The sequence below is a fragment of the Triturus cristatus genome, chromosome 5_2, assembly GCF_964204655.1.
Source record: "Triturus cristatus chromosome 5_2, aTriCri1.1, whole genome shotgun sequence".
NCBI classification, from domain to species: domain Eukaryota; kingdom Metazoa; phylum Chordata; class Amphibia; order Caudata; family Salamandridae; genus Triturus; species Triturus cristatus.
In genome coordinates, this window is record NC_140588.1 from 1005055565 (window position 1) to 1005072409 (window position 16845).

Genomic DNA, 16845 nt, shown 5'->3' on the forward strand with positions numbered 1-16845 from the left:
TTTGAAATTGAAACGCATGCTTGATGGTCCGGACGATCAGGACATGGATACAAGCGCCTCAATGGGGGCAGCAGCGCAGGCTTCAGCCTCAGGTTATAAGTGAACACAGCTATGTACGGTCTAATGCTACTTGAGGGGGCAGGTTGCCTGGGGCATATTCCCTGCCTCGGGGCTCTCTCCAAAACAGTTTTATTGGCAGTATGCCGTTGCAGATGCTCAGGGTACTTAGCCACATGTTATGTTTTAGAATTATTACCTTTTGAATAGAGGAGTTTCAGTTTACTGGGCCAAGATAGCTAATGGTCATGTATAATGTTCCACAGGTTTATTAAGTGGGTTGGTAGCGTTTGACGGGGGCGGGCTGTTGCTTAAACGACTGGTCTAGAATGGGTGAGGAGGTGCCCGTGGGTTGCGCTGGTGGGGGGGTGTTGATGCCTAAAGGGTGGTAACAGGCCTTAATTTACGGGAGATAGTTCCTCTGGTCCATGGTTCTTATCTTTCAGTACAAGCTATGCACGGGGGGGGGGGGTTTCCGACGCATTCTCTTTCCAGTCACCATGTCTAACTCGTTCAGTTGGGGTGGGAAGGGTGGGGGGCTGGGGTTTTTTTGGGTAGGGGTATGTGTTCCTTGTTTTTTGCTTTTATTGTTGTTTGTTCCGGCTTGCATGGTCTCCATCTTCTTGCTTCTTGTGGGTGTGGGTGGTACTGGGCTCTACTGCGGCTTTAAGTGCGCTTACACTGTGAAGTATATGCTTGATGTGATGTTGATGCAACCTCCTGATGATAAATAACTCACTTAGCTCGCCGGTGGGAGCATGTAATTTGGACAGACTGAAGGTACTGTCGCTCAACGTTAAGGGCCTGAACCAGCCTGTGAAGAGACAGAAGATATTAGATTATGTTAAAAGACTGAAGGGTGATATCGTTTTGCTCCAGGAGACGAAGCTTGAAGCAAAGCAGTTTTACCACCTGAGAAATACATTTTATAATGAGGTGGTGGGTGCAGAGGCTGTGAATAAAAAGAATGGTGTCCTGATACTTGTTGCGAAGAAATCTAAGGTGGAGGTTTTATCGTCTGAAGTTAGTGCAGATGGCAGATGGGTCACGGCCAAGATGAGTAAGGATAATACAGAGTTCTATGTCACTAGCGTGTACGCACCCAACACTAGCGATCTGGTCTTTTGGGACAAACTGAATAAACACCTTGAAACTATTCCGGATAATGCGTTGCACATAGTAGCTGGGGATTTCAATCTTCCAATGGATGCAATTTTAGATAGAGATTCACGCTGCATCTTTAAATCAACGAAAGCTCAAAGCTTTTCTTAGTATGTGTAAGCGCTTCCACTTGGTAGATACATGGCGACTCCAGAATCCCACGGAGAGGGATTATACTTTCTATTCTCCACCACACGACTCATATTCCCGGATTGACTTCCTCCTTATCACACAGAATGGCGTTCCTAGATTGGACTCTACAACCATTGAGCCCCGGGTATTATCGGATCATTTGTGCATTTCTTTAACAATCACGAATGTTAAACCATCCTCTCGTCAGACAGCTTGGAGGTTGAATGATGAAATCCTAACTAGTGACAAGCACCGGGCCACAGTCCAGGAGGCGATATCATCCTACCTTCAGATTAATAAACAAGGGGACACGTCCGATCTCATTAGGTGGGAGGCTCTGAAAAGTACTATAAGGGGAGTGTGTATCAAAATTAGGTCCGAGATGAATAAATCTTATAATGAGAAGTTGGAGGCTTTGGAGATGGACATTAGAAATCTAGAGATTAAACATCTAAAAGATAGGGATGAGATGTCTCTTGCTGCGTTGGCGAATAAAAAATATGAATATAATAAAATAGTTAGTGAGAGAGCGGGAGTCTGGCTTGACAAGGGCAGGCGATTTAAGCTTTGTGAGTCTAATAAGGCGGGTAAGTCCCTCGCCTCATACTTAAAGTTCAAGGTTCAGAAGAACTCTATTAGTGTCATTAAGGATGCATCTGGGCACTCGTACTCAGATCCTGACAAAATAACGGAGGTGTTTAGAGTTTTCTATGAGGACCTCTATGCAAAAAATGAGGCGGTGGAGGAACCTAGAATTAAGGAATACTTAGATGCGTGTGATCTCCCACAACTTTCGGAGGAGGACCGGTTCAATCTTAATGGTCCAATTAGCTCTTTAGAAATAGAGGCTGCAATTAAACGCTTAAAAGTAGGGAAAGCCCCTGGCCCTGACGGATTCACTGCAAAATTTTATAAAACTTTCCCCTCCCTTTTGGTCGACCCCCTCCTACAGCTATTCCAAGGTATTAATAAATCCGGTGAAGTTAGAGGTACTTTGGCTGAGGCCATAATTGCTGTACTTCCTAAAGATGGGAAACACCCCTCGCTACCGAAAAATTATAGACCGATCTCATTGATTAATATTGATTGCAAACTCCTGGCCATGATACTTTCCGCCCGCCTGCAGGGGGTTCTCCCGAAGTTGATTCACCCATCCCAAGCTGGTTTCCTTAAGAATCGTTTGTCCAGTGACAACACAAGAATTCTGGCACACGTACTAGAAAAGGCGAAACTCTTAGACACACCGACTGCAGCAATAACACTGGATGCTGAAAAAGCATTCGATAAGGTGGATTGGTCCTTCCTCCGGGCTGTTCTCTGTAAATTCAATCTAGGAGAGTCATTCACTAAACTGGTAATGTCCCTCTACTGCTGCCCTTCGGCGCGTGTTAGGGCTGGTGGATCCTTTTCCTCTCCCTTCCGCTTACAACAAGGCACGAGACAGGGTTGCCCCCTGTCTCCTTCACTCTTTCTGTTGGCGATTGAACCGTTCTTATATCATATAAGGCATGACCCAAATATAGCGGGTATACCGTTTGGTGATTGCACTATAAAATTAACGGCTTATGCGGACGATGTGCTGATAATGTCGGAAAGAGCGGACGAAGCGATTCCGGCCCTCATGGCTGACATTGAAGATTTTTCCAGAGTATCTGGATATAAACTCAACAAAGATAAAACGGAGGTCAAACTTTTGAACAGTGTTGGGGACAAGGGGATTATTGGAGACTCTGGGCTTACATGGCAACCTCGGTGCTTTAAATATCTTGGGCTGGATTTCGATAAGGATCTGATCTCCACGCTGAAAGTAAATGAAGACTTGACCCTGAAAAAGATTTCTACATTACTAGACGGTTGGTCACCAAAGTTTCTCTCCTGGTGGGGTAGAGCAGAGACGCTTAAAATGATGTCGACTCCGTTGGTCAACTATCTGGCCAGTATGCTCCCTATGACGTTCTCTAATGCTTTTCTTACTAAGGTGGATCAGGTGTTTGGGAATTTTCTGTGGCAGGGCAAGAAGGCCAGAGTCTCTCTGAAGAAGTTACAATTAGCAAAAGATAAAGGCGGTCTCGGTCTCCCCTCCTTCAGGTGCTATCAGACAGCGTTTCTGTGCAAACAGGGCGCTCAGTGGCTGTTAAAATCCCCTACATACACACCACTATGGATAAATATTGAAGAGGCACTGGTGGATCACGCGCCTTTGGAGGCCCTCCTTACGATGGACCTGTCACACCTTCCTCACTCTAAGTACATCATGCTTAATACTAGAAGGGCCTTACTTAGACTCGATCAAACACATAAAACAAACTTGACATTCGCCAGATCTTCGTATATGTCCCTGTGGAGGAATGCACATCTTAAACTTAAGGGTAGTAGTATATTCTGGGAGTCATGGTCCAAGAAGGGCATTAACTTGGTGAAGGACTTGTATGATGATGGGGTTCCCCTGCCATTCTCGACCTTACAGCATAGGCATGATCTTATCCCGATGGATTTTTATGATTTCCTAAAACTTAAATCGATTCTGACAGCGAACAGCTTCTCTCCTTATGTCCCTTGGCTAATACAGCATATCCCACGATTAATACATGATGGCCACTTTGTGTCGAAGGTATATAAATTGTTGTTGCCCCTACCCATGAAAAAACACAAAAGAGTGGAAAGCGTATGGGAGGCGGAGCCAAATCTATCAGGCATATCCTTTGACTGGGAGGTGATCCATAAGTTAGCTCTTACACATAAAGTCTCACCCATTCTATTCCAGACGAAATATATGCTTCTCAACAGGGCCTATTGGACGCCCGACAGGCTTTTCAGATGTAAATTAAGAGATTCCCCTGTGTGCTGGAATTGTCAGTCAGGTACTGGGGATCTTGCACATATGCTTTTCTCCTGTTCTTCATTAGGGGATTATTGGGGGAGGATATTCGATTGCATTTCCCATGTTTTCAAGATAAAACCTATACAGGAATTTGTTTACGTCATTCTGGGGGCACTGGACCCGCAAATAACAACTGACCAAGATCGCCAGCTGATGGACTTAATGTTAACAATGGCATGTAAAGTGATTCTTTGCAAATGGAAAAATGCGTCTGAAGTGAGCTTTAAAATCTGGCAGGAATGGTTATCTTTCCTGAGGGGGTCTAGTAATCCGGCGCTTCAGGCTTCTACCTGGAGCCCTTCAAACAAAAAGCTTTGGAGATCATTGGATGCATCCTCCTTTCATTACGAACCACCCTGAGAGGTATACTCTGTCTGTCCCCTCTGCGTGGGGTTGTGGTTGGGTGAGGTGTGACTGACCCATCGAGTCCCGGGGCGCTGCGCGCCACACATGAAGCAATGTAATGGGAATGTACCTGTATTTGTTGATGCGAGCTGGGCTGGGGTTTTATTCTTCATTTATTGTCTTGTCACTCATTTTTTTTTTTTGTATTTGTACATATGACATGACTATTTTGATCTTTGTACACGGAAGAGTTATTGTATTATCTTTGTTTCCTTAATAAAAACAATTTGAATTAAAAAAAAAGAATTTTCCCAGCAAACTTTGTAAAGTGCTGTGTCAGAACTTCACAAGGTTCAAGAAATTCAGTAAAGTTTGTAACATTCACAAGGATTGACATCTGTCATCACCGGCTCTTTGATTGAGAAACTTCAAATGAACGCCAGAAATAAAGAAATAGTGTGCTTCCAAAAAAACCGAGTTCAAGCATATGTACTACATTAGACTGAGGGTGTCACTTTTGGTGGCAGAGAGGAGAGCCAGGAGCACAAGACTGACGTCACCTAGCTCAATCCCTTTTGTCCCCAGCCAGTATGATATATGTTTCTTCCTCACCTACTAGCCCCTCCCATTCTAAAGCGCCATTATTTGTAAACAAACCAGTTCTTGCAGAAGCGTTGTGCACACTATAAAGCTGCTGCATCAGATCAATGACATCAAATGTTTACATAGATAACAGATTGAGTGAATTGGTAACATGTTGAATTAGAATTTCATTTTAAGGCTTTGCAGTGCTATACGGCAATTCAGTGGATACTCTGGCAGCTTTACCTACCATACAATGTCACTCTACACAAAGCCACTCCAGACAATGCCACTCCATGCCGCACAATGCCACTCCACGCAATAACACTCCATGCCACACAATGCCACTTCACTCTACACAAGGCCACTTAACTCTACTCCACACAATGGCACTCCATGCCACACAATGCCCCTCCACTCTGCACAAGGTCACTCAACTCTCCACAAGGCTACGCCATGCCACTCCACACAATGTCCCTCCACTCAGTGCCACTCAACTCCACTCCAGACTGCCACTCCACGCCACACAATAACACTCCATTCAATATTACTCCATGCATGTAGTCATGGTATAGCTCTTCAATCCTTGGCGGCACAGCACCCAGGATAATGTGCTGCATGGCTAAACACTTATAAGGTCCAAAAGGCGAGACCTATCGGCTACGCTAATGCTTGTGTTAAGACTGCACTCGAGTGTTTGGCAACAAAAAAGGCTCTTCTGTGGTCAGCTCTCTCACTCTCTCTCCTCAGAGTGCAATCATAACAGGAAGACAGGAGAGCCTATCTAGAGCAGAGCGGAAGGCCACATTTCGTGCTTGCAATCGTTACCGACAATTCTGCGCAAGATCACACATCCCAAGGTCACGATGCGCCCCAGCCCGCCTTTGAAACCCACGTGACTCACATTGTTCTCCTTGTAGTAGTAGGACAGCACGGGAAAGCGGCCTCTGCTCCTGAACTTCGCGCTCCCGTGCAGGGTCGCCTGGGTCGCCGTTTTGGGAACGACTAGCATGGGCGGGTAGGTGGTGCAGACCTGCAGGACAAACAGGAAACGCCTCGTGAGATAACGCAAGCAGCCGCTGATAGCGCGAGGCGCGTGAGGTGCGTATTGTGCACGAGCGCCGATCCCACCTAGCATGCAAACACGGCATCTGGCAAAGCTCGCTGCATTACACACTCCTCAAAGAGCGAACATGAACCTAGCATTCCTGTTCCTTTCAGACACTGATTTGGGCCCGGTTCACAACACAGCCGAAAAGCCGAAAAGAAAATGGAACTGTCCTGCCGGAGCCTCAAGTTCCGATTCCAACGGACAGCGTCGCAGTTTTGCAGAAGTTCTGTACATGACAGCAATTTCACCAGCCACAAATCTAACCGCCTGACATTTTCGCATGCAACAATGAAATGTAACTGAAAAGTTTTTCACATTCACGAATTTGTTTCCTACCTCTCTTTTAGTTCACGGGAAAGTATTTATGTCCGTCGAGAACCGACCTCCCACCCCACTCCCATATCAATTCTCGGGATGTTCTGTCCATCACCTAAGACGCATCTTCTCCTGCCCTAGAGGGAGCCAAAATGATGTGTTTACATGTTTGGTAAACTACCTGCAAATGAACGATGTTTCTTAACAAAAGTGCGAGTCTGTGGGTGTTAAACAACTTTTACATGTGGCCCTCGCACCACCCCTGGGCCTTCATCTAGCACGATCTCTGCAGAGCAGATCTGTTCATAAAGAAATATAACTCGAATTGTTGAATTTTGTTCCATGAAAATACAATTTCCAGGGGTAAAAGCATACAATTTCGGATTCTGGGAAGAAATGGGATTAGACACTCACAGACGATGCCTTTTGCACACCAAATGGCCCTTGGGTCTACAGAAACTTTCGAGAGCACACCTTTTATTTAAGGAGGACATAGCTAACATGGGGTGCTGTACAAAGAGCAGCATGCTGTGTGTGCAGAGATTAGACACCAGGCCGGCAGCTGAGATGAGAACACGCACAGCACTAGACCGCATGCTGTACAGTTTTATTTAGGTTTCTTCAATGCTTACCTAACATACATTCAAATTTGAGACACACCAGTTTGCCCGCAATCTTTCACTGTAGGACAAAGCATCTCGTGTTTTAGGTCATCAATTTATGCAGTGGACCAAACTTCCTCCCAAGGAGATACAATCTAATATGTAGACGACATGACCATCGCCAACAGGTCTTCAGATCAGTTTGTCTGGGAGTCAAGTCCTCAGTCAAGGTATACATTTATTTGGTATATATTTCACTAAAATAAAATGTGTGTATGATCTTGCAACACCCTTCTCTCATCTCAAGAATGCCTCTTGAAGCAAGGAGATATGACAAAGTTGTCTTGCACAAGAGTGGAGTACAGGTCCTGCAGGAAAAGGCTTGTACCTGCACTAAAATATGTTGGATGATGTCAGCGTTTAGAAAATATTTTACATGGCAGAAAAATAAATATTGGTAGTCCACAGGAAAGTGAGGTAGGGAGCAATCTACCAAAGGCCTCACCCACTTCCTAAAGCTCCTCTTGCTACCAGTGAACATTCAAAGTTACCTGTCCCAAATGGCTTCGAAGGAATCCAGCTGCCAGCACACAAGGATCAACAGGTTCCCACTAGCAGATGATGCCTAGGGCGTTGGAAGCAAAATGTGTAAAGGAAAAATATAGAGGACTACAGTGGACACAATGAAATCTAAAAAGGTCTTAAACAAAACCATATTTCCATATGTAGTATAATTTTTTGCGAGGGAATATGGGTTTGTAAAGAACCTTCCCCACTTATATGTATTTAATAATGACAGTGTAAGGCAGTTTATCGCTGCACTCCCTTGTGCATCCATTCCATTGCACTGTTCCATGTACTAAAAGGGCGATGCAGTTATTTGCTCCTTGTCCTTATGGTAATTTCAACACATTTTCTAAATACAATCATAGTAGAATTATGCAATAGTTTACATATGAATTGTTCCATATCCATTACCATCACTAAGTTTCTAAATTACCGCTTCATTCTTGCCTCAATGATATTTAAATATAATATGGAGTTCTAGGAGTCCTTCTGGTTAATGAACATGTCACACTACTCCAGGATGGCGACAACAACAAACTGTACTCAAGGGGGTTGAAGGACACTGAGCTAATGCCCTAGACACTGGTTGAAAACAGTCCAGTTCTGATAACAGCTGTCTACCTTTAGCTAAATTCTACCAAGACTCAAAGCTTACCAGTGGGTGAATGCATCAAATGTAAGAATGCTGCGCTAGAGGGGTTGTTTGGAATACCTTGCTCGTGGCCATGTTAATATTAAGAATGTTGAACAAATCAGGCAAGGCATCAGATTAAGTTCACCCTAAGATTCCTGTCCACATACTATGCCAGCCAACTCTGCTCTGTTCTGTGGCCATCTGACGGATCTTTTGAATTTCCCCCTTGAATCTGCAGAGTTTTCTGTGGCATGGAAACATATATATGTGCTTCCTCTGCTTAAAACCCCTTCTGCAGTCCCGGAGAAGCTTTCTAACTTTTGCCTTACTTCCTTAACTGTCAACATTTTTCGAGTCTGATTAATCTACAGCTACCTGCCTTTTTGGAGGAACATAAATTGCTGGATGCTTGACAATCGTGATTCACGGTTTGCACATATAGCACTGAAACCGCTATATTAGCCGCCACGGAGTCTATCAGGCATACGCCAGATAATGGCAGACCAGCTCCCCTTATCCTCCTAGAACCATCCGCGGGATTTCATACAATCTCTCATGTTATTATGATCAGAAGACTGTGTGAGATCGGTCTCTCTTTCAAGGCCCTCCAATGGCTCCAGTCTTTTCTCATGGACAGAACTCAATCAGTTTTACTTCCTCCACTTACATCGAGAAAGTGGTTTTGAAATCGTATTTTACGCAGATAACACTCAACTGATACTTTCCATTGTAGACAGAGAAACTGCCAGACAAAGGTTTTTGGACTATTTAAATAATATGGCTATTTAGAAGAGGAAAGTCTGTCGCAAGTTAAATGGGGATAAGGCAGAGATCATCCTTCTTGGTAAAGCTAATTCCATCTGTTCCAAAAACTGGTGGCCAAGCAATTTAGGCACTACCCCAGCCAAAAGAAAGCTACTAGGAAGCTGGGTATCATCACTGATGACAGACTCTTCACGAAAAATCAAATTAATTCTGTCTGCGGAACATGATATGGGATCTTGCACAAGCAGCACAAAATTTACTATTGCCCCCCTTACATTGTAGGAAAATTATCATCCAGGCTCTGATCACACGACATCTCAATTACAGTAATGCCATATATGTGGTTATGGTTGACTACTTGTTCATTCACATTCAGACCATTGAAATGCTGCAGCCCGGATGATTTGCAACCTTACACTGAGACCTTCATCTGACCCCATAAAAGGGCGCTTTATTGGCTGCTGGTGTGCAAGCGTGCGATCTTCAAACTGCTGTGCAAAGTACACTTCACTTCACTCCAGAGGTCCTGCTTATTTTCAGAATAAATTCTCTTTTATAGACCTACTAGGGCGTTAAGGTTTGTCAATAAAGCTCTTGTGCACACTATGCGGAGTCGTCTTTCTAGAATGGGAGGTCTCTTCTTTTCTTCTCTGGCATCCCTTCACTGAAACGCTCTCCCACAGAATATTGGATTAACATGTAGTTTTTCTATATTCAAGAAGATCTTAAAAACGTGGACGTTTTATCATGTTTTTTTTGGCATTCCTATCCTGTATTCTGCCTGTGATCGGCTTGGCCCTTTGTGCAAGGAAACCCTGCCAGAGGTGACTTTGGCTCTATATAAATCTCTTAACACACTCCTGTGCATTCTGCAAGAGTCTGCACCAAGTACCAGCCTTGATGTCTTTATCTATAAATAAAATAAAAAAATTGCTATATTCTGGAAAATGTATTAATTTTCTGAAACTTGTGAAATTGGTAAAATGGTGCCCATTTCTGAATACAAAATGGTGGTCGTGTACTTGCGAATTTAATCAAATTTGCCAATTCACCACTCCGTACGTGCATTTTTACTATTTGCATGCGTCTGATCACATCTACTCTTCGCTGGTGCTTAGAACTTGTCATTCCGTGATTTTTAGGTCGAGCCTATAGCGGCAGCGCGCATGTGCCGCTCGCTTTGCGAGGCATGCAGTATTCAGTATGGAGTGGAAGGTCCGTGGAAGCTCCGCCCACTATCCACCCATCTTTTTCATTGGCTTATGTCTTAAATGCTGCCTTCCGATTGGGTTTTAGGCTTGTAAGTGCCTCCTTATGACGGACATGTCGTCATTTGTGTCCTTCCATGTCTACTGGCCCCTTTACTTCGAGTGTTGCACAGCACTACTTTCTTGCAGTGCCCCCCCCCGCAGTCCGTACCTTCTCGCCTGCCCCTCCCCCCATTGTTCCTGCCTTCTCGTCCCCCCGCACTCCCGTTTGCAATGCAATAGGTCTTGGGTAAATGCGAGTCCTATTGCATTGCAAATGCTTGTTTTTATTGGTTAAACTTGCAGATTATTTCCTTTCTTCGTTGCGTAGGCGTCACCCCTTGAAACTTACGGCGGGCCTCCTGGACCATCTGTGTAAAGTCTGGATAGAAGGAAAGTTTTGACCCTTGCCATTCAACCACTCCGCGTTCCCTCGCCAGTCGCAGTGCGGTGTCTCGGTCCCTAAAGTTCAGGAGTCGCGCTACGATGGGTCGAGGGGGGAGGCCTGGGGCCCAGTGACCTGTGGGCTCTCAACCACAAAGCCGGTGTGAAGGCCTCGCCACCGAACAAGTCTGTGAGCAGTTTCTCCACAAAGTGGTCCATCCGGCCGGTAGATGTCTCCGGCACCCCCATAATGCGGACGTTGTTGGGGCGCCCGCGTGCTTCCAAGTCTTTGCTCTTGATAGCTACTTCTTTGAGCAGGAGTTCCACCCGTTCCAGCCTCTTCAGGGACTGGGCAGTCACGCCTTCTATGTCGGATATGCGAGCTTCCTCCACATCTAGGTGCCTGTCATGTACCTGTATTTGTCAAGGGTGTCGAAGCAAGAGTCCAGCGCCCTAAATCCAGCCTTCATATCAAGCAGCAGGGAGGCAACAGACACCTCTGAGGGTGCAGGGGGCTCCGCGGTATGTATGTTATTGGGCATCTCCGAGGTGTGCGACGATGTTCCCTCCACCACTTTTTCAAAGGGGAGGGTTCTTTGCCTAGGATCCCTTCATCCCATTCCGCAACAATGGCACCACTGGGCAGGCTAGGGCAATAGTCTGTAGGCACCTTGGTCAGTAAATACTGGCTGCTGGTCCCTCAAACACTGTAGGTTCCCAAGATGGTAGGCCTGTACACGCGTGTAGCCTGCCAGTTAGGGCTGAATTTGGCAGTAAGGGTGAGCAAATAGCGGTATCCACACAGGGGGCAGTACTCGCTTCTAAAGAGGAGTAGCGGTCAGCTGGACAGGTCGGCCATAAATGAGCCATGTGTGCGCACTGGGTGGCTTACCAGTGCTAGATACCTTCAGTCAATAGCGCTATGCGGACAGTGAAGAAGCGTCTTGCACTTATGGGCGAAAGCGCCCGAGGCGAACCCACGTCGTCCAGGCGGAGCCCCCCATATACTGGGGAAGCCGTGCAGGTCGTCAGTCCGCTCTGCCCAGCCGGGCTCCTGCCGCGTGCCTCAGCGCCCGGCTAGCACCCAAGCCCCCGGATAGCCGACACGCATGGGCCCTGTCCCCATTCACTTCTGCCGTTCGCACGCTGGAGTCGCAGGGCAGAGCCGATGGCCAGGCAGCCGATAGCGGGCGCAGGCAGCTCGGGGGAGGGGGGGGGGGGGGGCCGAATAGCCACCAGCACAGACGCGATTCACCACATCGCCACCGATTCGTTCACGCGGCACTGCCGCCAGTCCGCAGGATGTTCCTCCATGTCAGCGTGCCGAGTGCGGTGACGCAGACCGATCCCCTTCGGCTGAAATGTAGACTGGCGATCAGCGATTGGGTCTCACGCCTGCTACAGATCTCCTGAGGCTTCGCCGGGAGCAACGCTGCATTTTTAAACTTTTAAACTTACCTGGTGACACGATCTTTGGTGTCCTCTAGCCGCGCTCTGGTCCATTGCGCAACGCCACTCCTGCTGCTTCCTGCTCGCCCCCCAGAGCGCCGGCCGCTGATCAGCAGCCCGGCTGAAGGAGGCGCTCGGAGCGGAGACGGGCGAGGCATCCATCTTGGGCGGCGCTGGGCTAGCGGTGCAGCTTTCTGGCCCCTCCCCCCCGACAAGTACTTCCAGGCGCCCGTGGTCATCGCGCCCTGTCTCACGCCTGCTACAGATCTCCCGAGGCTTCGCCAGGAGCAACGCTGCATTTTTAAACTTTTAAACTTACCTGGTGACACGATCTTTGGTGTCCTCTAGCCGCGCTCTGGTCCATTGCGCAACGCCACTCCTGCTGCTTCCTGCTCGCCCCCCAGAGCGCCGGCCGCTGATCGCCTCCTTCAGCCGGGCTGCTGCTCGGAGCGGAGACGGGCGAGGCATCCATCTTGGGCGGCGCTGGGCTAGCGGTGTAGCTTTCTGGCCCCTCCCCCCCGACAAGTACTTCCAGGCGCCCGTGGTCATCGCGTCCTGTCTCACGCCTGCTACAGATCTCCCGAGCCTTCGCCGGGAGCAACGCTGCTTTTTTAAACTTTTAAACTTACCTGGTGACACGATCTTTGGTGTCCTCTAGCCGCGCTCTGGTCCATTGCGCAACGCCACTCCTGCTGCTTCCTGCTCGCCCCCCAGAGCGCCGGCCGCTCATCGCCTCCTTCAGCCGGGCTGCTGCTCGGAGCGGAGACGGGCGAGGCATCCATCTTGGGCGGCGCTGAGCTAGCGGTGCAGCTTTCTGGCCCCTCCCCCCCTGCCACTCCCCATATGTGTCCCTACATCTTGGCCAGTTGGCCCCGGCGGCGCAGCGGACGGGCGCAGAGGGCGCGACGAAGGCGCGCCGAAGTTGCGCCTAAGTTAAGCCCGTCTGCGCCCGTCCGCGACGGGCCGGGACCAGGGGCCATAGACCTTGCCTCCCCTCTGGTGTATACTTCGGCTCAACTGTCTGCTCACTCCACTACTCTTCCACTTTCTCCTTCTCTACGGCTCCACCTAGACGCTTTGGGCATTTATGCCCGCCCTCTTCCTGGTTCCCTCTCTGATGGTAGTACCTCCTCCCTTCCCTTGCCCTGTATTCCTCCTGCTTCCCGCTCCTCTCTTAGTCTCCCTCCAGCCTCTGCTATTCTGCTCAATACTCGCTCTGCGGCCAAAAATCATACGGCACTTTCCACTCTTCGCCACACGGACTCTCCAGATTTTCTATTTCTCACAGAAACCTGGTTCTCTTCTGACTCTCTTCCTGATCTCTTAGCTATTCTGCCTGACACCTATTATGCCCTCCGAGCTGATCGCCCGGACGGTAAGATAGGTGGGGGTGTGGCCATGATAATTCGATCCTCCTTGAAATTTCAACTCCTCGCCCACCCCCCCCCCATACTTAATGTAGACTTCTTGGTGGCCCGCTCCCTTAATCTACCCTCTCCTCTTACAGTTGTTCTTCTGTATCGCCCCCCTCAAGCCATGCCGCTTTTTGTGTCCACCCTGCTGGACCTCCTGGCCACCCTGGTAGTCAACAATTCTTCGTTGCTGCTACTCGGGGATTTTAACTATTGGCCAGGTGATCCCAGGGAGGATTCATCATCCAAAGATTTCACTGCCACTCTCAAGTGCCTCAATTTTTCCTCTCATGTTTTGGCCCCCACTCACACACAGGGTCATACTCTGGATCAAATCTGGTCTTCATGTTGCAACATCTCATCAACTTCCATTCTTCCCTGTGTCTGGTCGGATCACTCTATGATCTCTTTCTCCATCCATCTGGGCTCTGCTGAGAAAGCTCCTCCTTCTAAGACCATCTTGGCACGCAGCTGGAACCAGATTGATCTTAATTCTCTCTCATCTTCTCTGGCTCTATCCGCTCCTGACCTCACTAACTTGCCCTTGGAAGATCAGGCTGACGCCATTACTGTTTGGCTCTCCTCCTCTTGTGATCAGGCCGCCCCCCTCAAGAGGGTTAAGCGTGTTCGACCTTATGATGCCCACAAATGGTTTACTTGTGAACTAAAAACTCTTAAACTGGGTCTCAGGCGCTCTGAACGTCAGTGGAGACGGAACTACTGTCCCACTCTCCGGCTCAAATATAAAACCCTCTTGAACGAATACAAAAGTGCTATTTTAGCGGCCAAGACCAAATACTTCACTGAGAGAGTTACCTTCTCTGCCAACAAATCGCGTGAAATTTTTTCCTTAGTTCATAGTCTTGCCACTTCTGACCGCACTTGCACATCTTTGGTTCCTTCCCAATCTTTATGTTCTTCACTCAATGATTACTTTATTGATTAGATCCTTACTATTAAGGCCAACATTCCTCCTGCGCCCCAACCTGAATTCTCTGCCTCTTCTTTTTCACCCTCTTCTTCTTTTAATTACTTTCAGCCCATTTCCTCTCAGCTTTTTTTGGATCTGCTTGCCAAAGTTAAGTCCGGTTCTCCTGCGGACTGCGCTCCTGCTCGCATCCTTAGAACTCTTTTTTCTAGTTGCCCTGCTCCACCTCTTGCTCTTCTTAATGCTTCTCTTACTTTGGCTACTGTCCCCTCCTCATTCAAATCTGCTATCATTCTTCCTATTCTTAAAAAACCTAGTCTTGACCCCTCTTTGTTATCCAATTTCAGGCCTATTTCTCTGCTTCCCTATCTTGGGAAGATCCTTGAAAGCTACGTCACTACTTGCTTATCCACCTATCTCGAGGAGAATCGTCTTTTGGCCTCCCACCAGGCGGGTTTCCGCCCTGGCCACTCTACAGAGGGCGTGGTGTTGGCAGTCATGGATGAACTTAAGGGGAAAGCTGATAGTCTCCCCCAGGCCCTGGTTCTCCTCGACCTGTCCGCTGCGTTTGACACGGTCGATCATGCCATTCTTCTCGACCGTGTCAGCGCAGTGGGCATTCAGGGAGCTGCCCTTTCTTGGATCGCGTCCTTCCTCTTAGGCAGGACGCAAGCGATTCATCTTTCCGGATTTTCCGCTCCCCCTCATTCAGTCACCTGTGGGGTGCCGCAGGGCTCTTCTCTTTCCCCTCTTCTTTTCAATCTTTATATCCGCCCTCTTGTCTCTTCTCGAGCTGGGGGTTTCTGTGTATAACTACGCTGATGACCTCCAGCTTGTTTTCGATCTCTCATCCCCTTCTCTTTCCCTTCCCAAATTTTGCTCTACTCTAATTTTTATTTCGCAGTGGATGAGCTCCAATCATTTGAAGCTCAATCCGGATAAAACGGAGCTTGTCCTCACCGGTGGTCCTTCCAACCCTTGGTCCCCTGTTCATTGGCCTCTTTCTTTTGGTCCTCCCCCGGTACCCGTCTCTTCTGTCCGGACTTTGGGCATCAAGATCAGCCAAGACCTGTCTATGCACTCACAAATTAGTTCTGTTGTTTCTTCATGTTTCCTTTCCCTTCGTATCATTCGCAAGATCTCTCGTTTTTTTCGGCTGATGCTCTCAAAACTATAGTCATCGCTTTAATCATCTCCCGCCTTGACTATGGGAATGGCCTGTATGTTGGCATCCCGGCCTATGAAGCCCGCCGTCTTCAGGCCATCCAAAATCAGGCGGCCCGACTTATTCTTCACTTACCCAAATGTTCTCACATCACTCCTGCCCTTAGGTCTCTCCACTGGCTCCCAGTACATTTCAGATCTTCTTTTAAACTTGCTTGCCTGGCCTTCCTGGCCCACCATCGTTCTGCCCCACTGTTCATTAACTCCCTTATCACCTCTCATGCCCCCGCTCGCACTCTTCGTTCCTCATCATTGTCTCTGCTTCACATTCCCCGCTTTCGTAAAACTCGTACCGGGGGCACTCGCTTCTCGGTTCTGGCCCCTCGGCTTTGGAATAGCCTTCCTCTTGCTATCCGCTCCATCCCGATCTACCGTCACTTCCGCAAGGCCCTTAAAACTTTTCTTTTTTCCCAGGCTTTTCCCGGCTAGTCCTTTTGGGTTTTCCCTGTGAGCGTGTTTGAGCCCCCAGCGCCAGGAAGCCGCTTTGGCCGCAGTGCGCTTTATTAAATTCCTCTTTTCATTCCATTTTCATTTCGTTTTCTGATATAGTGCCGCTTCTGCTGTCTACTGCATCAACCTCAGTGTTGAATCACTGTCATTGTGAGGGGGAACTCACCGATGGGCCTGGCCGATCTCCAGCGCTTCTCTAGCAAGCGGCCATCTTAGCCGCCGGCTTGTCCACGCCCCCACCAGGGAATACGCTTGATAATTTAGACGACATTCTTATCATGGCTTCATCACTAACCCCAGCCTCCCTTCATCTGTAGATGACTATTTCCCTGCTGCAAGAACTGGGGTCCATCATCAAGTCCAAGTCAGTTCTCTGTCCCAGTCGATAGAATTTCTGGGGTTCGCCTCTCAGGCGCACAGTTGAAATTTCCCAAATCCAAGTTGCGCGACTTGAAGAAGGAACTGAAGTTTACTCTGTCCAAGCAGGTGGTATCCTTGCGGACAATTGCTCGCCTAGTCGGTCTTCTGGCTTCCTCGATACAGGCCATTTTTCCAGGTCCCCTTTATTATCGTGCCATACTTAATACTTAATGATACGT

General features: G+C 48.0%; 1 protein-coding gene across 2 annotated transcripts in view; it reads right to left on the minus strand.

Moving 5' to 3' along the window:
- Positions 1-16845, minus strand: part of MTMR8 (myotubularin related protein 8) — a 483391-nt gene that overhangs the window by 260528 nt on the left and 206018 nt on the right. The window contains exon 5 of one of the 2 annotated variants that reach the window (XM_085608281.1): positions 6063-6191. The exons of the other annotated variant lie outside the window; for it this stretch is intronic. Within the exon in view, the coding sequence (XP_085464407.1) occupies positions 6063-6191 (129 nt within the window). The remainder of the gene's footprint in view (positions 1-6062; positions 6192-16845) is intronic. 2 annotated transcript variants of the gene reach the window in all.